General features: G+C 46.6%; 2 protein-coding genes across 5 annotated transcripts; one reads left to right on the top strand and one right to left on the bottom strand.

The window, feature by feature from the left end:
- The first annotated feature begins 2,758 nt into the window (after positions 1 to 2,758).
- Positions 2,759 to 11,813, top strand: LOC126498551 (cytochrome c oxidase subunit 8B, mitochondrial-like). 4 transcript variants are annotated; one of them, XM_050137300.1, is made up of 3 exons: positions 2,759 to 2,876; positions 10,321 to 10,565; positions 11,670 to 11,813. In XM_050137300.1, the coding sequence occupies exons 2-3, from the start codon at positions 10,455 to 10,457 to the stop codon at positions 11,769 to 11,771; spliced, it is 213 nt and encodes a 70-aa protein (XP_049993257.1). In that variant the 5' UTR covers positions 2,759 to 2,876; positions 10,321 to 10,454; the 3' UTR covers positions 11,772 to 11,813. The 4 variants fall into 4 exon arrangements, with proteins under 4 accessions (XP_049993257.1, XP_049993256.1, XP_049993254.1 ...); XM_050137299.1 differs by lacking the exon at positions 2,759 to 2,876 and adding an exon at positions 7,134 to 7,308; XM_050137297.1 differs by lacking the exon at positions 2,759 to 2,876 and adding an exon at positions 7,134 to 7,410.
- Positions 11,814 to 12,115: 302 nt separating this feature from the next.
- On the bottom strand, positions 12,116 to 25,356 carry Psmd13 (proteasome 26S subunit, non-ATPase 13). Its single transcript, XM_050137493.1, has 13 exons — positions 24,789 to 25,356; positions 23,648 to 23,726; positions 20,863 to 20,897; positions 20,723 to 20,778; positions 20,474 to 20,517; positions 20,217 to 20,303; positions 18,059 to 18,230; positions 17,005 to 17,084; positions 16,794 to 16,919; positions 14,296 to 14,358; positions 13,301 to 13,381; positions 13,076 to 13,192; positions 12,116 to 12,570 (listed from the first exon to the last, which is right to left on the bottom strand). The coding sequence occupies exons 1-13, from the start codon at positions 24,881 to 24,883 to the stop codon at positions 12,475 to 12,477; spliced, it is 1,131 nt and encodes a 376-aa protein (XP_049993450.1). The 5' UTR covers positions 24,884 to 25,356; the 3' UTR covers positions 12,116 to 12,474.
- Between the last annotated feature and the right edge of the window lie 101 nt (positions 25,357 to 25,457).

Here is a 25,457-nt window from a genome sequence, read left to right as displayed (position 1 = left end):
GGCAGAGGCAGGCGGATCTCTGTGAGTTTGAGACCAGCCTGGTCTACAAGAGCTAGTTCCAGGACAAGCTCCAAGGCTCCAAAACCACAGAGAAACCCTGTCTTGAAAAACCAAAACAAACCAAACCAAAACAAAACAAAACAAAAAAGCATGAATGAGCAGCCATGAGAACCTCAGCAGCTGAAAGTGCTGGTCACAGAAAACTGACAACCTGAGCTGGATCCCCCAAGGCCACATAAAGGTGGGAGGAGAGAATCAACTCTGTAGGTTTTTCTATGACTTCCACACGTGTGTGGCATGAGCATGCGTGTCTGTGTATAAATAATAACAACAACTAATAAGTTCAAAAGTATAAGCAAAGAAAGAGAAAAAGGATAAATTGAAACTGGGCATGATGGGGAAGCTACAACGATTGGAACTGAAGTTATTGCTTGATACCCCTTAACAAAGTAGTTTTTAAATGAAGAAGAAAGAAAAAGGCAACGGACTTGAAGAGGAAATTTCCCATATTCCCTGGGAAAGGCTATCATTAAAAACAAAACAGCTGGGCATGGTGGTGGCTCCATTAATTCTAGCACTTGCAGAAGGACAGAGGGGGCAGAGGGACAGAGGGGGCAGAGGGACAGAGGGGGCAGAGGGGCATTGAGGTGAGAGGTAGAGGCAGATCTCTTTGAGATAGAGGCTAACCTGGGTCTACACAGTAAGTTCCAGGACAGGCAGGGCTACGTAAAGAGACCTGGTCTCATAATAAAATAAAATAAAACACAAATGGGGGGCGGGGAGGAAAAGGAAGAAAAGATGCTGAACCCACAGAAAATAATGAAACCACTGCTGGTAAGTTTTGTGGTTGTTGAAAATAAACAAAAGTAGGAACTCAAGATACTTATCGTTTCTGTGGTTTCTGAGTCGGGCACTGTTGGGGTCCGGGACCAGCCCCGACATAAAGTATTTCTCATACTAGAATGGAGGTGTGGGACTAATTGAGGCACAATTCACAGGGCAATATCAGGAGGGAGTCTCGGGGTTCATTCAAATCCTGAAGCTCACCCACGTTTATTATCCAAACAGCTTTTATATCAAAACATAAACTGAGGGGGAAGTTCATTAGCATTCTGTTTCCTAGGTGATGGGGGGGGATGACTTAGGTCACGGCCGGGCAGGAAGAAAAGCAGGCCTGCCCGCAGCTCCATACTATGCACAACCATGCCTGCTCTGTCCTGTAGACTGAAAAACACCTCTTCCCCAGGGGACCTCCTAAATTACTACAGAAGGAGCAGAACGGCATTAGCACATCCTGGCCACTTGCTTTGGATGACATCAGGTTGTCTCACTATCAAAGGCTAGGAGACCACCTTCTGTGTGGAAGGCAGATTGTGCCTTGCTAGGCCGCTCAGAATTCTGACTGCCATACCATGTAGGAGTATGGCCTGTGTAATCCGGCCCTCCGTGGCTCCGCCACTCACTGGAATCCAGTGTCTATCACAAAGGAACAGATTTTCGCACGTGGTCAGGACCAGCAATGGGATGTTGTTCAGTCACAAAAACGAAGACATTTCTGACAGGTGCCAGAAGGTGGGCAAACCTTGAGCTAGGCGGTCCAGCACAAAGGAACAAATGTAGGAATCTATTAATCTGCATAAGTGAAGCTCACAGAACAGACAAAGTCAGAGACATAAAGTAGGAAGAGGCTAAAGCAGGAGGATTGATTTGATTTAGAGGCCAGGCTGGGTTAAATAGTGCATTTGAGGTCAGCCTGGGGTACATAATAAGACCTTGTCTCAAGAAAACAAACACCAAAACAACTAACCTACAAAAATAAAACCCACAAACAACACAGCAACAACAAAGCAAAACAAAACAAAACAAAACAAAACAAAAAACCCTCCTCCAATGTGACGGAAAGTAGGAGAACCTGGAGTTACTGCTTCATGGGGAAGGGGTCTCTGAGGTGTTAAGAATTTTATAAACAGTAGTGATGACTGCACAGTATTTTGGGTGCAGTTAACGCCACTGAACAAGCCTTGCACTTCACTCTCATCCGGCACTTCACTCTCATCCGGCAAATCTGAGCCTTGCCAGGCATCCAAGCTCCACTGGCCCGAACTACTCCCAACCCCGAGCGCCCTGGCGACCTCCACTTTCTGTAATTGTATCTGCTTCTGCACCTCTATCTATTCCTCCAGCTTTCGTACAGTGGTTCCTCTGTCTACAAAGAGCCCTGTAGTCACCATTACCGCAAAGACCTGTAGCTGCCATAATCCCAGGTTCATAGATTTATCAGTAGGTTTATATCAGGTTCTGCACCCTACACCTTGCAATTTGCAGCGTCCTGCAGATCCTGGCACTTTGAGTACTCATTTCTGCGCTCTGAACTCAGGTCTCTGAAGCCTGCCCGCACCCTGAAGCTCCACTTGTTATCTCCAAGGTGAAGCGCAGTACTCGGTTCTGGCCAGGATAACAGTCCGACAGCTCCACCTGCAGGTCACAAAGGAGAACTCCTAGGTTGCAGTCAGGGACAGGCTGTTTCTAGGTATTTTTCTAGATGTTGTCCTAGGTACTTGGGGCAAGTGGTGGATTTCTTTTCCTTCTTAGAGATATCATCCTATTGATTCTGTTCTCCAAACAGACTCTCGGCACCTCCTGACTCTGCCTCGGCTCATGCCTCAGCTAACACTTAGGCAGAATAAGCTTGTAAAAGCGGTTGTCCCATTACCTCTTCTCAACTCTTCCCCTCCCTAGCCACGCGGCTTCTAAGATGCTGGTGTGCAGTTCCCGCGGCTCTCGGCTCTCCCCACCCCCGCTGCTCCTCTGTTTTGTTTTGCACACAGGCGCAGTCCCCGGTGGGCAGTAGCAGCACAGGCTGTGTTGTTGCACAGGTGAGCCTAGTGGTTCCAACAGTCAAGGGACAGATTCGCCCTCGAGACATTTAATTTTGGTTGTTGTTTAATAGAAAAGTTTATTTGGCCTTACAGCCGGGAAGCAAGGGCAAGACTGGCTGGAATGGTGGCAGAAGCAAGAGGCTGAGCGCTTATATCTTGAACTGCAAGCATAAAACTGAGAGCGACATTTTAAATTAAAAGACTTTTTAAAAAATATGATTTATTTATGAGCATGACTGTTTGGCCTCTATGTATATACGTGTATCACATGTGTACTGGCTGCCCACCAGAGGCCAGATCTTCTGGAACTAGAGTTGCAGGTGGTTGTGAGCCACTGTGAGGGTGCTGCATATGCAACCTGAGTCCTCTGTAAGAGCAACAAGGGCTCCTATCCATGTAGCCATTTCTGCAGGCCAAAATGCAGACACGTGGAGTCTTATAAGGAGTGACTGTATTTGTCAGCATTAAATAATACATCTGAAATAAGAAATTAAGTATTTTAGGAGCTTAATATGAACCCCCAAATATATATTTATGTATATATACATATATATTTATATTTATTTATTTGTTGGTCTAATTCTGTCCATGTTAGGCCTGCCTCAGTCTTTTAGAATTTTCTTAGCATTGCGCTCACTAAAGCCAAGGTGTAATCTGGGGACACTAGCATTTGGTAGAAGCCACAGTTTTTAGAGTTCAGGAATGCGAGCATTTGTAGATTCGTTAACTTCAGAGTATTCCCTTGCAGTCGTCACTTCTTACATCTGATATTTCTGATGCTCTGTCAGCTGCCCATGTTTTGCTGAGTTAGATATTAATCTTATCCAAAGATATCTCATGGACATCCTTAGAATAATAATGCTTGAATGAATGTCTAACACATAAAATGAATCATCACACCATGTAATTTTTTTTCCTTGCTTGCTTTCTGCATTGCTGGGCTTTCAGGACGGCACTCTGCACAGCATGGGGTAAAGTGTTAGTTATGGTTCATATTAAGCTCCTAAAACACTTAATTTCTTATTCATATATATTATTTAATGCTGATAAATACAGTCATTCCTTAGAAGATTCAACGTGTCTGCACTTTGGCCTGCACAAATGGCTAACTGCAGGAAAACCCTGTTCTAATTCATAGCTTTCTTGCTCAAGGTAAGTCAGATTTTGGATTTTTTTTAATGCCTTCAACTGACCACAAGGCTCGTTCATACTATGTAAGGTCATTTGCGTCACCAAAGTCCACCCTGCTTGCCTGTTATTGTCACCACAAAAACAGTCTCGAAGAGCCATCTAGAACAGTGTTTGACCAAGTAGCTGGATTTCAGAGTCCAGCCAAATTGACACATAAAGTTAACCATTATACATTAACAAAACACCGGGGGTTTTGGAACTCTGCAGCCAGGTCCATAGGGCAAATCCCTGTCAAGAGAGCTCGAGTCAGCTTGCCTCCCCCTGAAGGAGATCAAAGCATGGATGCACGACCCTGTTGGACTAGCGATCTGGAGAGTAAATAAACTCTCCAGAGACAGAAGAAGGCTGTCAGTGCCAGTTCCTAAAACACACTTCAGCAGTAGAGGGAAACTACAGAGTCTAAGAGCTTTTTAAAATTTTTCATTTTAACTCTTTTTTTTTTTTTTAAGACAAGGTTTCTTTATGTGCCCCTGGCTTGAACTCACTCTGTAGATAGGGCTGGCCTTGAACCCAGAGACCCTCCAACCTCTGCCTCCTGAGTGCTGGAATTAAAGGCGAATGCACCACCACTACCACCTGTTTTTTTTTTTTTAACTTTTTAATGTTTGATTTTAATTTTTAAAAGTTATTTATTTAATGGTGGGGGGGTCACAAGCCATAGCCTTTCTGTGGAGGTCAGAGAATAGTTGTGGAGTCTGTGTCCTCCTTCTACCCTGTGGGTGGTAGGGACTGAACTCAGGTCACTAGGCTGACCCATCTTGCTGGTTATGTTTACTATTTTCCAAACAGGATCTCATGCACTCTAGGCTGGCTTTGTGCTCTCTGTGTAACTGAGGAAGGCCTTGAACCTACGGTCCTCCTGACTATACCTCCCTAATATTGGGATGACTATCACTATGCTAGGTTTATGTAGTGCTGGGGATGAAATTCGGGGCTTCTGATATGAAAGCACTCAACCGTTGATGATGCACCCCCACCCCGTGAAGGCTCATTCTATGGTGGGGGTTCCTGTATGAGTTTTCAGCTGGTTCTTCAATTGCATGGCGCCTTGGTTGTTCACGTTGCATCAGGTCAGGCTCCTATCTGGATGGATGGCTGGGTGAACATTTGACTTTGCTGAGGGTATTAGTCACTTTTCTTGTTGAGTTGACAATGTCCGATAAAAACAACTTAGGGAAGCATGTGCTTGTTTGGGCTCACAGTTTGAAGGTGCAGTCCATCACAGTGGGGAGGCATGGCAACAAGAGCATGAGGCAGCTGGTTATATTAAATCCAGTCAGGAAGCAGAGAGAGAAGAATGCTGGCGCTCAGCTGGTCCCTCCTCCTTCAGTCAGGGGTTCCAGCATAAGGGATGGTGCTGCCCATATACAAGGTAGGTCTTCCTCTTCACTCAAACCCTTCTGGAATCATCCATGTCTTAGGGCTTCTATTGCTGTGAAGAGACACCATGCTCATGGCAACTCTTATAAAGGAAAACATTTAATTGGGGTGGCTTACATTTCAGAGGTGCAGTCCATTATCATCATGATAGGGCATAGTGGTTCACATGCAGACATGGTGCTGGAGAAGCAGCTGAGAGTTCTACACCTTGTAGACAACAGGAAGTGGTCTGAGTGTCACATTGAGCGTAGCTTGAGCATATATGAGACCCCAAAGCACACCTCCACAGTGATACACTTCCTCCAACAAAGCCACACCTCTTAATAGTGCCACTCCCTTTGGGAGCCATTTTCTTTAAACAAAAAACAAAACAAACAAACAAACAAACAAAAGCCCCACCACAATCCTCATAGACAAACCCGGAGTATGTTTCTATGGTGATTCTAAACACCGTGGATTGTCATTTCGAGACTTGCTGTCCACGCAAGGCAGCATGGGTTACCAAGATTCAAACATTTGAGGGTCTGAGCCTGTTCATGAATGAGTAGAAACAGTGGCCTCATCACCCGAAGAGAGACTGCAGCCAGGGCTTGTTAGGGATTTCTCTCTGTGATCTTGTTCCGACGCAGCAGGGACGGTGCTCTGAGCTCTGAGGTTAATCTTCTTTGAGGCCAAAGTGGTCTCCCTCATTCTGAGGTTATTAGCTCAGCATCCGTCCCTTCTAGAGCAGCATCACACACACACACACACACACACACACACACACACACACATGCACTCACACACACGCTCACACACACACTCACACACACACACGCACACATGCACAGCCCCAAAAAGCTACACACATGCACAGCCCCAAAAAGCTACACCCTAAGATCTCTCATCTGTTTTCTGTAATTTCAGCAAATATGTCAAGCATTCAGTGGGATAATGACTTTGAAGATAAAGGAAAAGACTGAGTCTCACCTGGGCAAGCCTTTAATATTTCTGAACATGGCTGATTTGTTATCAATAAGTGTGAAACACCAAGTTCTTATTTGTTTTTAATTATGTACTTAAGTGTATGCCTCCACGTGTCCTTTGCTGTGTATGTGTGGGCACCCATTCTGTGGGTCGCTGTGCATACACAGAGGCCGGGAGATGACTTTGGACCCCTTTCAACTGGAGTTACAGGCAATCGTGGGATGCGAGGCTTCTTACATGGGATCTGAACCCCACTACTTGTGGTTGCGCAGCAAGTGTTTCTAACCACTGAGCCATCTCTCCAGCCCAAATCATCCCATTTTTTTTCTGTGACATGAAAATGGTGATGAGAAATGTGCAACAAACCTCCAGACCCATAGCAAATCTATCTGCTCTAAATGCCTCCAGCCTGCTCTGTCCAAAGCTGGTGTGTCCCAGAGTACAAGAATCCCCTCGAGCTGGTTTCCAGGTGCTGCTGGCTCAGAAACCACACCCTGGGAACCTGTTTAATGAGCTATAAATAGAAGCCCAATGTAAAGCTCACGGGAAGGGTCCTATCAGTGGCCTCTGGTCAATAAAGCATCCCTTTGACAGCTCAGGGAACACCACTAGCTCATTCTCTGCTAAGTTCCCCAGCAGCTCCTGCACTTCTAAGTCTGGACACAGGGTGGTGCCCTATGTCCACCCTTATCAACTCAGATCGCCAGCAGCCAGCAGTCCTGCAGGCAGAGGTGACCTTCAGTTTCACCACCGGAGGTCTTCTCACACTTCTGAACGCAAGGACAGGACCAGGGCTTAGGTTGTGTGTTTGAACGCTGACTAAAGACTTGAGCAGAAGGGTGGCTTGTCCACCAGGACACCCGGAGAGACACTCATGTTCAGGCCAAGCCAGGTTAGCTGGCCTGTACCGAGACTTCTCAACGCCTGTTTTCTTGGCAGCTCTACAGAGCCTTCATCTCTATCCTATACTGCACTCGGCTGTCTTCCCCTTCTGGTAACACTGTTTCCTTTAATTAAAAGGTAGACCAGGAAGGAGGGATAACCACTTCCCTACGGGAGTAGCAGGATAGAGACTACTTCAGTGGAGGAATAAAGAGGGTTGGATTGTGCCTGGAAAGTTCTGGAAGGTCACAAAGTCTAGGGAAGTGTGGGAAGGGAGTGGAGGGTTATAGCTGGTGTGGCCCCTGGGCTCTAGGAGAGCGGGCGGACTCTCTTGATTGTAACTCCTTGCATTGCCCACCTGCTCCAACCCTGCCCTCCCTGAGGCGTCAGTGAGGCTAAGAGATGCTGGGAAGCCTGAAGCTGTGGTGGGTGGTAGGCCTCTCTACCTCATGTCCTGTTTGAGGCGCTTTTATGGTATTGGGCATCAAGGCCTGGACCTTACACCTACTGCTGTGTTAGTAAATAGGGAAGAGGTGGGTCACATGGAAACACTCTGCCCTAGCGTCCCAACAACTTCTCTTTAAAAAATAAAATACCAGACAGATCTAAAACAGGAGAGATTCAGTTGTCTCGACTTTGCTAACAGAATTTGGAGTCACTCAGATAAGGGTGGTATGAGGCAGGTCAAAGGCAGTCTTGAGAGCTGAGGATGGTCCTGCCAAAGGCCAGCCAGAAAATGGCCCAGGCCCCAGTAGCAGAGATGGGGACCTCTGCCAGAAGCTGGCCCATGACAGGTTAGGGACAGGTCTTATTTGTAAAAGAAGAAGAAATATCACTGAGAGAGTGAGCCTCGGAACAAAGTGCCCAGGTTCACTACCTTATCCAAGACTGGACCCCAAGCCTATAATTAAAGGTTTAGGCGGAAGGGATTACTCCAGAGGAAGGGAGGAACCCCCATTTCCCACCCGCAGCCTAAGGCTGGAATCTGGAGCCCAGTGCTGGTGGGAGTAATATTCAGGACACCTCCCCACCTAAGCCCTCCCTCTGACCTCCCGGGACTTGGCTCCTTGCTGAAGACTGGACTGGGCCTATAGGTGGAGATTACAGAGGAGTCCCAAGTACACAGCAAATGTGGTTTCCAGGAAAAGAATAAAAAGTAAGTTCCTGGTACAGCAGAGTCGCTGAATACTCAGTGACCGTGTGTCCCATCTCGGGCTTGGGCTCACACCAATACTGTCTGAAAGCAACCAAGGAACAAACACTGAGCTGCGGCCTTGCTCAGCTGTGACAATATCCTGTACCTTCTGATAATGAGACATTTTCCCTGAAGATGACTCAGTTTTGCATCCCCAATCTAGCTCAGTGCCTGGCACGTCACAGACACATCTTCCATCCTTACATCTCCTTGCCCAGCTGAGTACCCATCACTCACCCATCCATCCCCGTTGCCTGACACTGGCCGAACAAATCTGCCAAGCCGGAAACTGCTCTAGGCACCGAGTCCTTACCCTCAGGATACTTCTACTTCAGTCAGAGGAACACACAGTGGAGCAAGATACACCTAGGATGCCATGTGAACGACCTCGTGACCTGAACAGACATGTGAGAACAGGGGAAAGAGGGTCCCGTGAAAGACGCTGGTGTGTGTTGGCAGTGTTGTGTACATCACTCGGGCCTGGGGGGCTGTGGAGGAGGGAGTGCATTGAGCCCGGAGCAGAATGTAGCGCACAGGCAGTGCTTTACAAGAATTGTCTGAGATAATGTACAGAGGTCAAAGTAGAGATGGTTGAAGGTAGACTGTGGGAAGATGGGGAGCCGATCTCTTGGGGATGTGGTGCTACAGAGGATGGGGGGGTGGGGGGGCTGGAAGCGGAGTGTGAACTCCAGACGTTAGAGGCTGCTGTTGGGGAAGAACATTTGAGGGCCACGGAACTTGGCCCTGAGGTGGGGAGAGCCATCCCAGATCATGACTGAGAAGCTGGCAGTGCTGCACCAGACTGGTCCAGGGCTAGAAGTCTGAACAGATTGGATGGAGACTGAAGAGCTTGGGGTTAGCCGGAGGTCAGGAAGAGACTAAATGAGGTGGGAGGAAGGCCAGTAACCAAGCCCAGCAAGGCTGAGACAGTGCTGGAAAACGGCCCTTTGCATTGGCAGACGGCAGGTGGGGTAAAAGGAGGGACTTGCCCCTCCTCCGCCTGGGGACAGACATGGCTCCTGCCCACAGTTGGCATGCAGCAGGTGGCCTGCTCTTTGTTCTACTTTTGCTCCTTTGCAACACGACTGTGAGGCCATTCACCATGTGGAGGTATAGGGCTGGAGGTATATGGCTCCCTGAAGAAACTCCCCCGCGGTGCCTCAACCTCCAGTGAATAGACTGGACAATAGGGCTGCTGGTTCAGTGTACCATGAGAAAAGCAAGGCCAGTGGCTCACCCAGGAACATGTCACACAACTTCAACACAGGTTCTGTATGTTACTGTTCGGCTGATACCCCAAAATCTTTTTTTTTTCTTTTGGTTTTTCGAGACAGGGTTTCTCTGTGGCTTTGGAGCCTGTCCTGGAACTAGCTCTGTAGACCAGGCTGGTCTCGAACTCACAGAGATCCGCCTGCCTCTGCCTCCCGAGTGCTGGGATTAAAGGCGTGCGCCACCATCGCCCGGCTCCCAAAATCTTTTGTTGCTGCCTTGTTTTGAGACAGGATTTCTCTGTGTAGCACTGGGTGTCCTGCTCTGTGGACCAGGCTGACCTTAAACTTGGAGATCCACCTGCCTCTGCCTCCCAAGTTCTGGGATTAAAGACGTGCACTACCATGCCTGGCTGATACCCCGAGATTTAAGGTTTATTTTAAAGTATGCCACACCTCTTGCATTTTAATTCCTATCCCATTAAGGTCTTTTTCTGCAAAGAAGTTAATCTTGTTCACAAGGGCCCATGCCATATCCTTACATTTTGAGGGGCTCCCAGCAGGATCACAGAGCAGGATGGTTCTCGCCCAGCTACTGACAGGCATCCTCTCTGCCAAGTCTTGTGACAGGAGACAGCTGCAGTTGCCCAGCCCAGCTATAAAAAGCCCTGACGGCCTAAGTGAGCAGAGGACGTGCAGCGGACACCCAGGGTACCTCTTTGGGGCCAAGGAAGGAGCGCAAACCTGAGAATCATGCCAAGGCTCCCCCCTGTCCTGAAGCTGCTCCAAGCTTCTGTGAAGTCTACAGTGGTTCCCAAAGCCCATATCTCTGCCAAAGTAGCCAAAGCCCCCACTTCCGCTATGGTGAGTAACTTCTAAGGTAGCATTTCCTGGGTTTCGGGGCAACAGGGAAGATTGAGGTGATAAGGGGGGGTGACTATGGTGCTAGGTATCAGGATCTGAATGCCAGGAGGAGTTCTGGCACCACTGCTTGTGGCCAGGCTCTCAAAGGGCTACAAATGGCGGGGTGGGGACTTTCCTCAGGCCTCACATACCTTTGGCCAAGGTCAACAGTGACAGAACTAGGGGGCACAGAATTGAAGTGGGTGCAGGGCTTGGATCGGGGTGTGTACTCCACTGTTACAGGAAAAGGTAGGGTGCTCTGAGGGTGAAACTAGACGGCAGCATGCCCAATGGAGTCCCACATATGAAGTGTGTCGGTCTGAGGTATGAATTAATCCAAGAACCAGGCCATGTGGTCACAGGCGTACAGCTATGACATGGTCCAAACTAAGATTCCTATTCTATGCCAGATTTGCTCAAATTCAGAGCCCCAGCCTTGTTTGGCAGGGAAACTCAGTGCCATGCCGTTCATGCCTCAGAATCTGTTTTGCTAAGTAAAGCTACTGAGAACACAGGGTTCCCTAATGGGGTCACTGCTGCACACATTAGACACCCATGTGGGGCAGGTATCTGACATCACTGTTTGCTTCTGAATGGGACTTTCAGGAAAAGCCCTGTGCTTGTTTACAACAACGGGAACCTTAATTGTTCTACTATTCTGCACAGCACCCTGGAACATTCGGCTGTGATCAGGGGGCCAAGCGAACCTTTGCCTTGCTGGCAGCTGCTGTAGCTGTGCAGTATCTTGGGCTCTTGGGCCCAAGGCTGTTTCTCCCGGTGTCTGAGGTCATTCTCCCCTGCAAGGACTTGAGGCTGCCAAGCTCACTGACGCAGCAGAGCCTGCACGCTCACAACACTGCTGAGAGATGCAGAAGGCAAACGGGGACTATGGCTGGCCTACCGAGAGAGAGGGAAAGGAATGGCAGTGATCTCTAGCCATGGGGAGGCTTCTAGCTGAGGCAGAAGGCCCACACTGCAGGGCTCCAAGGACAGGGAAGTTTCCCTGCCCAGTGGCCAGGCCCAGACCTTCTAATGGTCTATGGATTCATGTTTATCTTTCCACAGGAGCAGGCTGTGGGAATCACGGTCATATTCGTCAGCCTCTTGGTTCCTGCAGGATGGGTCTTATCTCACTTGGAGAGCTATAAGAAAAGCTCCACAGCATGAAGTGGCAGAGCCCTGAAAGATTAAACTCTTCCATCTACCTACTGCTTGATTGTGCTTGCTACTTAGACTGTCCAGTGTCCCGGTGACGCCAGGTGGTGAGTGTGGAAGCCTGTGTCTGAGAAAGCCCTGAAAAGGGCTGCGGAACAGATCGAATGCCTCCCGTTTGACAACACACACACACACACACACACACACACACACACACACACACACACACACACACACTTCCTTGATGACAACCTCCTTGTGCATTGTAGAGGAGGAGTGAGGCTAATCCTTATCAACCTGCTGGCTTCTTCAGGCACAGGACTGCCTAAGAAGCGAAGTCCAAAACCAGAAGCATCAGCAGATCAAAGCAAAGGCATTTATTATAGGAGCATTCTCAGACCACGCTGGAAAAGGACCACTCAAGTGGATTTGGGTGGAGACTACTCTGTCCCCATTCCCATTCCTGCCCTTCCTCATCATCTAGGCCTGGGGTCCCCCTCCCACCCCTTGCAGGTTACAAAACACCCCACAGAGGAGCCTTCTCCAAGTAAACAAACCCCATCAATGAAAGATCTCTGTTTTAATAGCAAGAACAGTTCTGACTCCTAGCAGGATCCCAAACTCCATGCCAATCCAATACAGATCTCTGCTGATGGTTTCAGGGGCCACAGAAATGCCTTGCAAGGTGAGGCAGGGTCTGTGGGACACTGGGTCACTAGGTGAGGATGTCTTGAGCCTGGTGTTCCACCAGCATCTCCATGCTCTTCACATCAGTGCACCACAGCTCCAGGCGGTCCTTCATCCCCTTGATCTAAAGACAAACCAGATCACATGGGTGTCAGGCTAGAAGGGAGCACAGGCCCTATGTGGTAGTGCTAAATCCCTAGTTCTTTCTCGGGGTAACACTAAGGACAATAGAGCTGAAGGGGGAGGTGTGTGATAGGTCACCGTGCCAATTCTTATCACAAGGACGCTCTAAAAACTCACATGAAAGGAAAGGAATGGAGGAAATCACAGGATCAAATGTCCAGAAAATATGAGTAAGGATATGGGATTAAGTCACAAACCAGGAACACGTCTGATCAGAGTACCAATTTTGGGATTAGAAGGCCTCACGGGCACAGTCAGCACTGTTGTCAGAGTAAGCCTCTAAATGCAGGGTTCAGACCCTGGGTGTGCATGACCTGGGTCTCTGCAGCAGTAATCCCATTTGCACTACCTTGTGTCTTCTTCCTAAATGGCTTCTGTTCACATAAAACTAAGACAGCACTGGATAACCAAAGTCCACAAAGGTGAGCAGGAGCTCAGTCCCTTACCTGCTGCAAGTCCAGCACACGGGGCTGCACCCAGGTCATATGAACCCGCTTGTCCACCTCGTCTATGCTGCCTCTCACCAGCCCCACTGAGAGCGCCTTCATCACCAGCAACTCCACCTGAGCAAAGGGGCTTACATGAGACACGCCGGGAGCACAGTCCTCGCCAAGGCCAGACTTCTGCCTTGGACAGCTCTGCTGCTGATACCCCAAGTCCAAGAACTATACCTTGTTCACAGTGATTTTGGCACTTTTGGCAATTTCTTCAAAAGTGAGTTGTCTGTGGTTGGCAGGTCGTGTGAAAGTCATCTGAAAAACAAAACCATTCTTCTAAGCAAAAGTGGTCAGAGATTGTTTTTAAAGATTTTTTTTTTTTGGTCAAAAGTTGGAAGTTGTTCTGTAGGCATGGTTGTATATGCCTTTAATCACAACACTCAGAAGGCAGAGATATGTAGATCTCTGTAAGATCAGTCTGGTCTACATAGCAAATTCCAGGTGGGGTCAGGGTAACATAATGAGAGCCTGGACTTAAGAAAAAAAAAAGATCTGAAAATACAGATCATCTTATTAGCCCCATACACAAGTACTCAAGTTTTCCTAACCTAGCGTCTACTACAAACAAGTTGTAAATGCTCAGAGACAGTTAAAGGAAAAAGCAAACTGTAAAGGAATGTTTGACAAGAACAAATGTGCATTCCTTGACCAGGTAGTTGAGGCCACCTTGTACAGGGACCACTTCAGGAAACTGGAAATGCACACTGCAATCCTTCCAGACGCTCACATTCTATCAGAGAAAACAGAAAAGTACATGGATAGAAAGGGTGTGTCACAGAGACAGTGGCTTCAGGCTCAATGGGCAGCGACAACTTAGGAAGTGTTGTCTAATGGAGCCTGTCTAAGACAAACTCACAGGCCAGGGAGATGATCCAGGGGGTAAAGGCGCTTGCTGTCAAGCCTAACAACCCACAGTTTGACACTCAGGAGAGAAGTGACTGCTGTGAGCTGGTCTCTGACCCCACCCCACAAGGAATAAACAACAGTGACAACAAGAAACCCTAAGATCCAAATTCAAACTTAGATGAGCAGAGGCAAGAAGGAAGACACAAGTTAAGAGCAGGGCCATGAGGAGAAAACTACTTAGGAGAGGCAGGCCAGCTCACAGGCCTAGCGAGCTCCTGAGCCCTGTCAAGTACGACGGACAGGGATCCCTGGGTGCTTCTTACCTCCATAAGGCACAACAACTGGATCTTCCTCAGAAGCTGGGCCTCGTTGGCTGCTAAGTCAGGCTGGGAAATACAGAAAGAGAGAGACATGGGTTCTGAAACTCTACTATGGGTCAAACAAACAAACAAAAAAAATTACACTGTGGGTAGTTGAGGCTCACGAGTGATACTAAATCCCTTTGTCTCAGAAAATCTGAAGAAGAAACTGACTCACGGGCATGGACTCGGAAATGTACGAAACAGGATTTACACTGATGTTACAAACACCATGAACAGGAACCTCAAGACTCTTGGTGGAGGCACCTCCAGCAAAGAACAGGTCTTGTGTCTTGAAAGGTTCTGGGTGGTACTGCATGTTGGTCAACAAACACGGTCTGCTGAAAGTACCTAAGAACTAGTGGCTGTGCTGAGTCAAAAGAGCCAGTGGTTAATTCACAATAGAAAATCTTACTAGCGAGAACTAGAACACATTCTTTAGCAAGGCTGCAGCTGGCATACCTGTGGTTCCAGCACTTTAGAGCTGAGGCAGGAGGATTACTTGATCCTAGGAGTTTAAGACAAACCAGAACAATATGGAGAGACAGTGTCTCAGAATAAAAAACAAAAACAGGTCATACTCTGCCAAGGAAAGTCCCAGCAGAGACATTTCTGTAGACATCCCCCTGAATCTTTTTTCTTCTTGTACATTGCTACAGCAAGCCAGTCTGTCTGTCTTGGTTGGTCTCTGACTCCTAGTCTCAAGGTCTCAAGTGACCCTCTGACCTCAGCGGACTCTAGGCATGAACCACAGTGGCTGGCTCCACCTTCCTTTGTGGGTGGCTCATTTTGCTGACATGTGAACGCACTGCAGCCAAGTCTCGCTGGACCCAGTGCTTTCTATCTTCTCAGTCTCTTCACTCCTACCCACCCTCCTCTAGTACACACACATTTTACAAGTTTTTACTGAATTATTAAGAAAGCCCAAAGTTTCAGGAAAGTACAAGAACAACGTAACTAGTTCCTACCACACTTGATGTTTTAGAAATATTTACTTTTAGTAATTTCATTTTAAAAGAGAGAGACGTGGCCAGGCTGAGAGAAGGCTCAGAGAATAGAGTGTCTGCCATGTGAACAAGAGGATCGGACTTCAGATATTCAGAACTCAAGTAATGCCAGGTGGGCCACCAGGTGGCATGGCTGCTCACCTGGAACTCCAACCTGAATAGGAAGAGACAGGGGATCTTCAGAACAAACTGGTTAGCAAGACTAGCCATATAGGCAAGTTCTGGCTCAAGTGATAGACTCAAGTGTGGACTATTTGTTTAACTATGTAAAGATGTGTTGCTGTTTTACCTTGCCTGCCTAAGGCACCTAATTGGTTTAATAAAAAGCTGAATGGCCAATAGTGAGGGAGGAGATACAGGTCGGACTTCCTGGCAGGGAGAGTCAACAGGAGGAGAAATTTAGGCTCAGAAGAAGAAAAGAAAGAAAGAAAGAAAGAAAGAAAGATAGACAGACAGACCAGGGACCAGCTAGCCAGACAAAGAAGAAGGAAAAGTAGGACACATGGAATGAAAGAAAGGTAAAAAGCCTTGAGGCAAAGTGTAGATGAATAGAAACAGGTTAAATTATTTTAAAAGAGATAGTGGGACAAGCTTAAGCTAAGGTCAAGCATTCATAATTAATAATATGTCTCCATGTCTTTACTTGGCAGCCCAAAGAAAATTCTAGCCACACCTCATCTAAGTGAACAAGGTGGAATATGGCTGAGAAAGACTCCTGATATCAACTTTGTGTCCCACATGCATTTACACAAATATGTGAACATATATGAACACATATGAATGCACACAATCACACATACATGATTAAGAAAAAGGCAAAGCTAGGCGATGGTGGCGCATGCCTTTAACCCCAACACTCAGGAGGCAGAGGCAGGCGGATCTCTGAGTTCAAGGCCAGCCTGGTCTACAAGAGCTAGTTCCAGGACAGCCAGGGCTACAGAGAAACCCTGTCTCAAAAAAAAAAAAAACAAAAACAAAATAAAACAAAAGCAAAATAAACAAAATAAAAACAAGTTTGACTTACTGTTAAGCACCTTTGGCTAATTATTACTACTGATCTTGGCTTCTTTATTCAGTGTCTGTTCCTGCTCTGTTCTCCTTGCTACACTGTGTCCCTGGGGACTGCCTGCTCATGCTGGCCACACACACTTTTCACTTCAACAACTGTGCTGAGTTGTCTTTCCCTCTGTTCCCCCTGAATCTCTTCACTCATTCAAGATCACACAGACACCATTTCCCTTGGGAGGCCTATAATGCACCTTACCCAGCACAGACAGAGGAGCACATTGTGCCTCTCATGAGTGACCCAGACCTCTAATGCCTTGTTTCTGGAAAATTAAGCCTGGCCTGCCCATGTCCTGTCTATGCCTAGATCCTCCCGGGTAGCTGGTGTGTGTAGAGTAGAGGCTTACGGAATCCTTGTTGGAAGGAAACACAGGGGCATATGAAACCTACCTGCTGACCCCAGGCAGACTTCAGGGTCTGGAACCTATCTACATCACCACTGTTGAAAGCATACAGAGTGTCAATCAGCCACTGCCGGTCAGTGCTCCTCAGTGACTCCAGCACAGGGTGCATGAGCTGTGGGGACAGAGACAGTAAGCTGGCACAAAGTCAGACTTTCTTTTCCCCACACTGTTAAGGAATCTGTGCTAGGCCAACTTACAAGCTCTCCGAAGTTAAAAACTCCCTCTCCAAGAAGTCCAGCAAGCCCCAACGTGAAGGCTCTCTCCTGTTGTTCTGACACTACAAAATGACACAGTCAGTCACACCCCAGTCCTTTTTGGCCTTATAAAACTCATGTAACAAAGTACAGAAACCATTATCAGGATGGGTCTAGTACCACACCTCAGTATAAGCTACCTCTTCAAAAGTGCTAGAATTCAGGTTATACTAGGAACCATGGAGACATGAACTTTGTGGAAATACCACTCATTTAAAATTTATTCCATAGAGATATGCGATCTATCTACCGTACCGTTCAGTTTGTAGTACTTACTGGGTTAGTAAGAGTCTTTACCCTCACAGCTGGCTCATGTTATAACAGTCTGCAGCTCTGCAGATGGAATGAGACTGCTTTCTCGTCTCTTGGCTAAAGTAGTTGCTTTTCTAATATATTTCTGCTTAGAGATAGCAATCAAAGCTTTATCAGCATTTTCAGGAGTCTTACCACATTCAAGAAAATGTTGAGCCTGGTCTACAAGGGCTAGTTCCAGGACAGGAACTAAAAAGCTACAGAAAAACCCTGTCTCGAAAATCCAAAAAAAAAAAAAGTTGAAAATTTCTTCCAAACTCACTTTCCTTTTATTTTCACCAAAATTCTCTGGTTACTTTTCCTTCCATTCTCAGATTCCCAAAAGACTCTGTAATTTATCTCCACAGTATGAAATACTCCTTTTAGAGCAAAGGTCTCAGCTGTAGGGATTCCATATACCCTCCACCCTGTAGAGGGTTGGAGAGGCACACCACTACAATACCTATAGGATCTGACTCAGCTTCTAAGACGGACCTACAGAAGAGTGAAGAGACTGAGAAAGATGGGCTTGCATGGATCTGAATCAACACCAGAGAACATAAGACGTAAAACTGAGAATGTACACAAAGCTTTCTGCTTTAAAAGTGATGTGCCCCTGACAGAGCTAAGCCCTCTTCAGCACCTCACAGCTGCTGTGCTCAGCCATGGATCTCTGAGTGCTGAGAAGTGTGAGGGCCCAGTGTACCTGGCAGATCCTTGATGTCGACACAGCCCAGAAACCGTAGAGCATCTTTATAGTAGGACGCATGGTTTCCGATTGTTTGATAGTATTTACTGGAGAGGTCATAGAAACGACTGTGAACTGATGTCACCCCGGGGAGATTGTTGAGCATCTCTTCAACATCTTCAATGGTTTCCTACACACAAGAAGTAAAATCGCCTTTCAGCTTAAAAGATCTTTAAAGTGACACAAAATAAAAAGTCTAAGCTACCAGGGCAAAGACCGATAACATTAGTTAGACTGACTAGAAAAATGAAAACTTGGGTTCATCAAGAACAGAATAAAATACAAAGGCAAGCTGTAGACTGGCAGAAGACATTTATAGGCTGTGTAACTCCACATCCTATGAGGTAACGAGCAAGAAAATGTGAAGGACGCAGTAGATAAGCAGCAAAGACAGCAACAGGCAATTAAGAGAAGCAGAGGTGGAAGTGGGGTTGCTGCAAACCAGCAACAGCTGAGAAATGCAAAATTAAACCACCTGACCTCCACTGGGTCATGAAGGACTAAATAGTCTGAAAATATCAAAAGCCGGAAACAGGGAGCTTCAGAGGGGCCTGCAAGGTTTAGTAGAACACCTCATACTACCACCTTCAGACACACACCCAGGGGACTGGCCAAGCACAGGGAGACCAAGTAAGAAATGCTAACATGAACAGCACTTGTAATGCAATAAACGGCTCAAGTTCCTTTACAGGAGAATAGCTACATATGTCATAAAACACGTATACAATGGGATAGCACACGGGGTAAAAATGAACGGCCTACACATACCAACTTACGAACCTGGCTAGGGAAGACCAAGATATTTATATGTATCTCCAGTTAATTTATCCACTTGAGAGGATCTAGAATCACCCAGAAGACAACCTCTAAGCACGTCTGTGAGGGACTTTCTAGATTAGAGTAAATGAGGCAGGAAGACCCACCCTAAATGTTGGCACCATTCCAAGCCAACAAGTCCAGTGGTCTTGGACTAAAAAAAAAAAAAAAAAATGAAGAAATTGCTAAGCATCAGCTTTTCTCTGTTTCCTGACTGCAGACCAATGTAACCAATCACTTCTTGGTCCTGCAGCCAAGTCTTCCCTGCATAAACTTCCATCCCATAAGTTTCTTGTCAGTTATGTGGTCATAGCAACAAGAACAGTAACTGATGCACACGGGTGAGATGGGCCTGCTGGGGGACTGGCTGAAGTCCCAGAATGCCCAGACAGCACTCCCCCATTGTGTCATAGCTTTCGATGTGTCCTAAATTCCTCAAGCAAATGTAGTTAGGATGCATGTGATCTGGGACGAGGAAGCAACAAGGGAGGACTTTTTAGGCCAATGAAAACAAACACTTTCAGCCACTACTTCCACTATTTTTGTTAACATTATGGTTGCCAAAATGAAGGCAAAACTTTTGTTTTTGCACTCACAGTCTGTATATAAACAGGTGGACAACCACCATGTTAGTTACGTTAGTCTCGCTGCCACCTCTGTTCATGCCTGTCTCACAAACTGGACAAAAACTAAAAACAGCACAAATGGGATCAAAGAGATGGCACAGCCATTAAGAGTACTTGCTGCTCTTGCAGAGGACCCAGCTTCAGTTCCTGGTACCCACTTGGCAGCTATAATTCCAGTTCTAGAGGATGCAATGCCCTCCTTCAGGCCTCCACTGGCACTGCATGCACGTAATGCACAGATACACATGCAGACACACATAAGATAAAAACAAATCTCTCTCTCTCTCTTTTTTTTCCTCCTATCTTTTTTGAGACAAGGTTTCTCTGTAGCTTTGGAGCCTGTCCTGGAACTAGCTCTTGTAGACCAGGCTGGCCTTGAACTCAGAGATCCATCTGCCTCTGCCTCCTGAATGCTGGGATTAAAGGTGTGTGCCCCTACCGCTACCATTTGGCTAAATCTCTCCTTTTTTAAAGGCATAAATACAGACAGGAAACTTCAACAACACAAGAGGAAGAAAGAGAACAGGGAAACATATCGCTTGCCATGATGAGAGCCCACAGGCTTTATACAACTGAGACCACGAGGAGTCCTGACTAGATGGACAGCCACAGGGAGTAAACAATGGGGAAATCTCGGTCAGAACACGAGAAGGTCCGTATTATTGTGCTCTCACCTTTGTAGCCTGTAGATCCCCGATGTTTAGTTTCAGAGCCCCGATAGCTGTTTTACACAAGATCACTGCTTCATCACTACTTTTAACCTGAAGAGATTTGAAAAAAAAGAAAGTAAAGAAAAAGGGAACCTCAGAAACTGTAAAGCGAGTTGTTCCTTGGGCATTGACTTGAGACCAGGAATGTGATTTCTACATGAGTAGACATACATTACGAATCACATATATATCAGAAAATGCCTTTCAAACTCCACATTTACCTTCTCACGAGTCTTTTCCAGGAAAGTAAGAGCCACATTAGGATCTAGAATAGAAACATGAACAAAGTCAGACCTACCAACAGCAGCTTTTTACCACCTAAGACATCTTTAGGCAAGAAAACAGTGACATTTCTCTCTCAAGTACACCGATGCTAGCCTGGGACTATGTGACTCAGGCTGTCATCTCAGTGGGCATCACTAACCCTGGCCAATTTGGTATTCTCTATTATGAAACAAACAGAGGCTTACCGGTCATCTGTCTAACCACATGAAGAATTATTTCTACCAGGGACAAAGGGTTTACCCTGAAATAAAAATCACCAGTTTTGAGTGTTAAAAACCACTAATGCATTTATTTTCAAAGTAGAAAACTAACAAAAGGGGATTACCTGTGTTCAAATTCACTGATGAAGTTTTCGTAAAGCTGCAAACCAAAGATGGAGAATTAGTACAGAGAGAGCTTCACTCTGCGAAACCAGACTCTGAAAACTACTTCTGGTCAGAGCTGCAGCACTGAGACCGTCAGGTGCAAGTGTGCAAACCACAATGCGCGTCACATAGAAAGCACTGCCTAAGCCTCTGCTGAATGATATAGGAGAGACAACCATCTCAGGGTTTATTTGAGTCACATAAATGATCACCAATGGACTATTGAAGAAAACCAGAGCTCCTAGCTTTGAGACTCATAACACTGGTTTATAAGAGTCTCCTAAACAGCCAGGTAGGTGATGGTGGCGCAAGACTTTAATCCTAGTACTTGGGAGGCAGAGGCAGGCGGATCTTTGTGATCCTGGTCTATAGAGCTAGTTCCAGGTCACCTGGAGCTACAAAGAGAGTTTGCTTTAAAAAAACCAAACAATAAAAATAAAATAAAATAAAAAAAAAATCAGGGGTTGGAGAGATGGCTTAGCGGTTAAGAGCACTGGGGCTCATCCAGAGGTCCTAAGTTCAATTCCCAGCAACCACATGGTAGCTCATAACCACCTATAGTGGGATCTGATGCCTTTCTCTGGCATAAAGCCATACATGTAGATAAAGCACTCATTTACATAAATAAATCTTTTAAAAAATCTCCTAAATATCAAATCCTAAATTGTTCTTCCAAGGTGCTCAGTACAATAGCTGCACCAGGGTGAAGCTTTCCTAATCAAACAGAATAGAGTTCCTTCAGATTTCAGAAGGTTCTAGGCCTTCGATAGGCCTGTGTTACCATTTCTTAGCCACTCAGCACACACAAGCACCTCCTCAGACACTAGGCCAGTACTACAGACACACCATGGGAGGCAAATGCTGAGGTTCAGGACACTCCTGAACTACTGGAGAAGACAGAACAAGAGAACGGTAACATTCTTAGTTTAAGAAACACAGAAAAGAATGGGAGAAGTGGCTTGGTGGTTAAGAGCACTTGCTGCTGTTGCAGAGAACCTGGGTTCAGGTCTCACTACACACGTGATGGTTTATAACCATACCTAACACCTATTCCAGGGGATCGGACGTCCTCCTCTAACCTCTGAGAGCACCAACCATGCCCACAGTACTCATACACACATGAAGGCGAAACATTCTTTTTTTTTTTTAAGATTTATTTATTTATTATGTATACAACATTCTGCCTCGATGTATGCCCGCACACCAGAGGAGGGCGCCAGATCTCAGTACAGATGGTTGTGAGCCACCATGTGGTTGCTGGGAATTGAACTCAGGACCTCTGGAAGAGCAGCCAGTGCTCTTAACCTCTGAGCCATCTCTCCAGCCCGAAGGCGAAACATTCTTATACATAAAAACCTCCTCAAAAAGAAACAAGGGGGAGGGGTATATCAGTTGAAGACTAGAAAAGGATAAATATGCACCACTATGATATAGAATATGCAACGTGTCTGATTTATCATTTCCCCACATGATCTAAGAGACAGAACACCCAGCAAAATCTTTAGGCTTACAAGTGACTGCAAATTCTTAAGGGTGATAAAATGTCAAACTGATAAATAAAAATCCCAAGAACATCTTAAGCCCCAGGAGATGAGGTAGTGAGTGGTAAGCTTCATTATGCACAATATAATGTATCAAGGAGTAAGAACTCAAGCTACGAGTCCAAGCTAACTCCCCCTTTCAAAAGCAGACGACGGCAGGACAGAGTTCAGAAAAGAGGCTTCTGGTGAGGAAATCCAGGGGTATCTGACAACGCATCTGTGAGGCATGGGAAAGAGTGTGGATAAAATTAGAAAACTGCGCGATTACAGAGACAGCATATCACGCAGGCCCCCTCCAGCTCTCTCACCTTCAACTGCAGACATTCTCTTTTCTATACTACCCAGGACAGAAATCTCTGGGCAAGTGGAACCAGTGTGCATGGATGGGCTGGGAGAACTGGGAAGTGAGGGGAGCTCTTTAAATGGTCCCTCTCCTTACTAATCTTTCTGTGTAAGCCAGGCTAGTCTCGAACAACTGATCTTCCAGCCTCAAGTTTCTAAGTGCTGGGATTACAGGTATGCCACCGTGCAGGTTCGATTTTGCTTATTTGTTTGTTTGTTGGTAGTGTTCTGTAAGGTTCAGAGGCCTTGTGGATATTATTAAACACATACTCCCATTGAGCCATGTTTCCAGCTCTAGTCAACATTTTTAGAAACCAGAAAGTCTGTTTCAATGCAGTGATTTATTAGCCATGACCTATGGTGATTCATCTATGTCTGCTATTACATTAAGAAGAGACAGTGATAAAATACTGTCCCAGTGTTGTCACAGAGGGCATAGTGCTTATAAGAGTCTGTGGCACAAAGTGATTGCTGAAAAGATGCAGCTTTCTGTGACCATCACAAAGGCCATCCTTTTTCTTTAAAAGTTCAGGAGTAGAGCCAGGCACGGTAGCACACGTTTTTTAATGCCAGCACCTGGAAGGCCAAGGAGGTTGACTGTGAATTTGATTCCAGCCTGGTCTACACAGCAAGTTCCTGGTCGGTCAGAGCCTATCTCAAACAAACAAACAAATAAACAGAAAGTAATGAACAGGCACTGGAGAGACAGCCCAGAGATAGTTAGGAGCATTTTGAGTTCTAGCCTCCTTGGGCATCTACACACATATTGTGTGCTCTCTCTCTCTCTGATATACACACACTAAATTTAAAAAAGTCTTTGAGTATACCCAACATAATCTGACCTAGTATGGCAAGTCATTACCTTAATGAGACCATCTCCTTGGGCAAAGCATGGGTCCTGGACAAAATCAAGCACCTGAAGTGTGAGCTGATGCCACAGCCTAAAAAACAAAAAGTGCTTCAGACACATAAACTAACAGGAAGTAACAGATACCTTCAGCTTTGAAGCATCAAGCAGTACCCACTGCCCAGTACAGTAGTTAAAGCATATGCCAATTAATTCAAGTACATTTCTTAACTCTGTTACCCTTGGTCACTTAGCCTAAGACTCGGTTTTCTTAGGTAACAATGGAGACATCTTTTGAGACTGCGTCAGCACTCACTTTGAGTGTCAACTGGAAGAACTTTGCAATCCTACAGCTATATTTTGAACTCCGTGCTCTCTTATGTATTAGCTGAATACCTCAGAAAGCTGATCCTGAGTCTCCTCATCTGAGGATGAGATGAAGGATGAAATAAGCCAATATCAAAGTATGCCAATATCTACATCTTTAGGACACTGACATAGCACCTTTCACCCAATGGCTAAAGGCTAATATTTAACAGTGCACATAAAGTGCTTTGAAACATACAACGTTACCCACCAAACACTGAAAAATTTCTCGCGAAAACATTAATAGTAGAAAACTGCTGTACAGCGTCAAAACACATGAGTGTCTGTGTGGAAAGGTTCTCTAGGAAAGCTGTTTCTTCATGAAACGCTTTAGATCAATGTCAGCAATCTGTAACTGTTCTGAAGTTCATCCTGTTTCTAATCAAACGCAAACACTAAGATCTCTCCACTGGCAAAAAAGCCAATGGGAAACATAACAAAAAAACAGGGGCAGTGGAGGATGAATCAACGATTCTAGAATCAAGAAGAAATTACAAGCGGTAGACAATCATACCGCGGTTTAGTACAAATTACCAGGGCCCGTGTGTCAAACGGGGTGGCACCTTAGCCTCAAAACTATTTGCTTGTCTGAATTAAGAGCTAGCATTCACAGGCCAGCTCGAGCCCCTTTAGTTAAGATCATACAGAAGACAAAGCCTGTCACAGCCAGTACGTTTTTGGAAAGCAGGAGTCTAGATTCAAGAACCCTGGCAACAGATGTTTCTTTGGCTGTCGCCCCTTTCAGACGCTCCCAGCGCCCTATCCCTTCCCGTCCATCCTCAGAGCTCACTTCTTCGTGTACAGCTCCTCCAATCGGTGCCAAATGGCGGCCTGGCCCGGCCCGGAGCTCTGGCTCTGCTGTAAGAAGGCCGGCACATCCTTCATGATTGCAGAGACCTGAGAACAGAAAACACCAAATAGTCTGAACCGGCAGGGATGGCGGACGGAAGTGCTCGCTCACTTCCGGCACTGCGCCGCGCGGGCATGCCGGGAGCGTCCCAGTCCGGGCTGGTCGCGGTCGTCAAGGTAACCGCGTTCTCGGCTTCAGCCAAATTTCTCCCGCGTATTAGGCCCTCCCCTGGAGGCGTTAAAGAGTAGAGCTGCCTGGGGACAGCTGGTCACCGAGTGGTCACGTGGCCTCAAGCCTTCGGGCGTGGGTCCCCTCAAACAGGGTTGGAGTCTGGCGAGGACTAGGTGTGATGAAATTCCTGACCGCGGTCAGCGCTCAGAGAGCACTAGTTATCACCCTCCCGGTCAAGAAGGTCGAGCGCAGGGTTAACCGAGGAAGCCTCCGAGTTTGGCTTCCCAGAGTCCCATAGCACGGGAAGCTGCCCGCAAGGGTCTGGGTTACCGTGCCGGGAGCTGGGCTGAGCCCCTTGTGCGGCAGAGGCGGGGTGATGATAGTGCTGGGGGGCGGGACTTGGCACGAGGGGGCGGGGATAAGGGTGTCGGGCGGGGC

The sequence above is a fragment of the Alexandromys fortis genome, unplaced genomic scaffold (genome assembly GCF_014885135.2).
Source record: "Alexandromys fortis isolate MF-2015 unplaced genomic scaffold, M_Fortis_MF-2015_v1.1 scaffold_3, whole genome shotgun sequence".
Classification (NCBI taxonomy): domain Eukaryota; kingdom Metazoa; phylum Chordata; class Mammalia; order Rodentia; family Cricetidae; genus Alexandromys; species Alexandromys fortis.
This window is presented reverse-complemented; position numbering and strand designations above follow the sequence as displayed.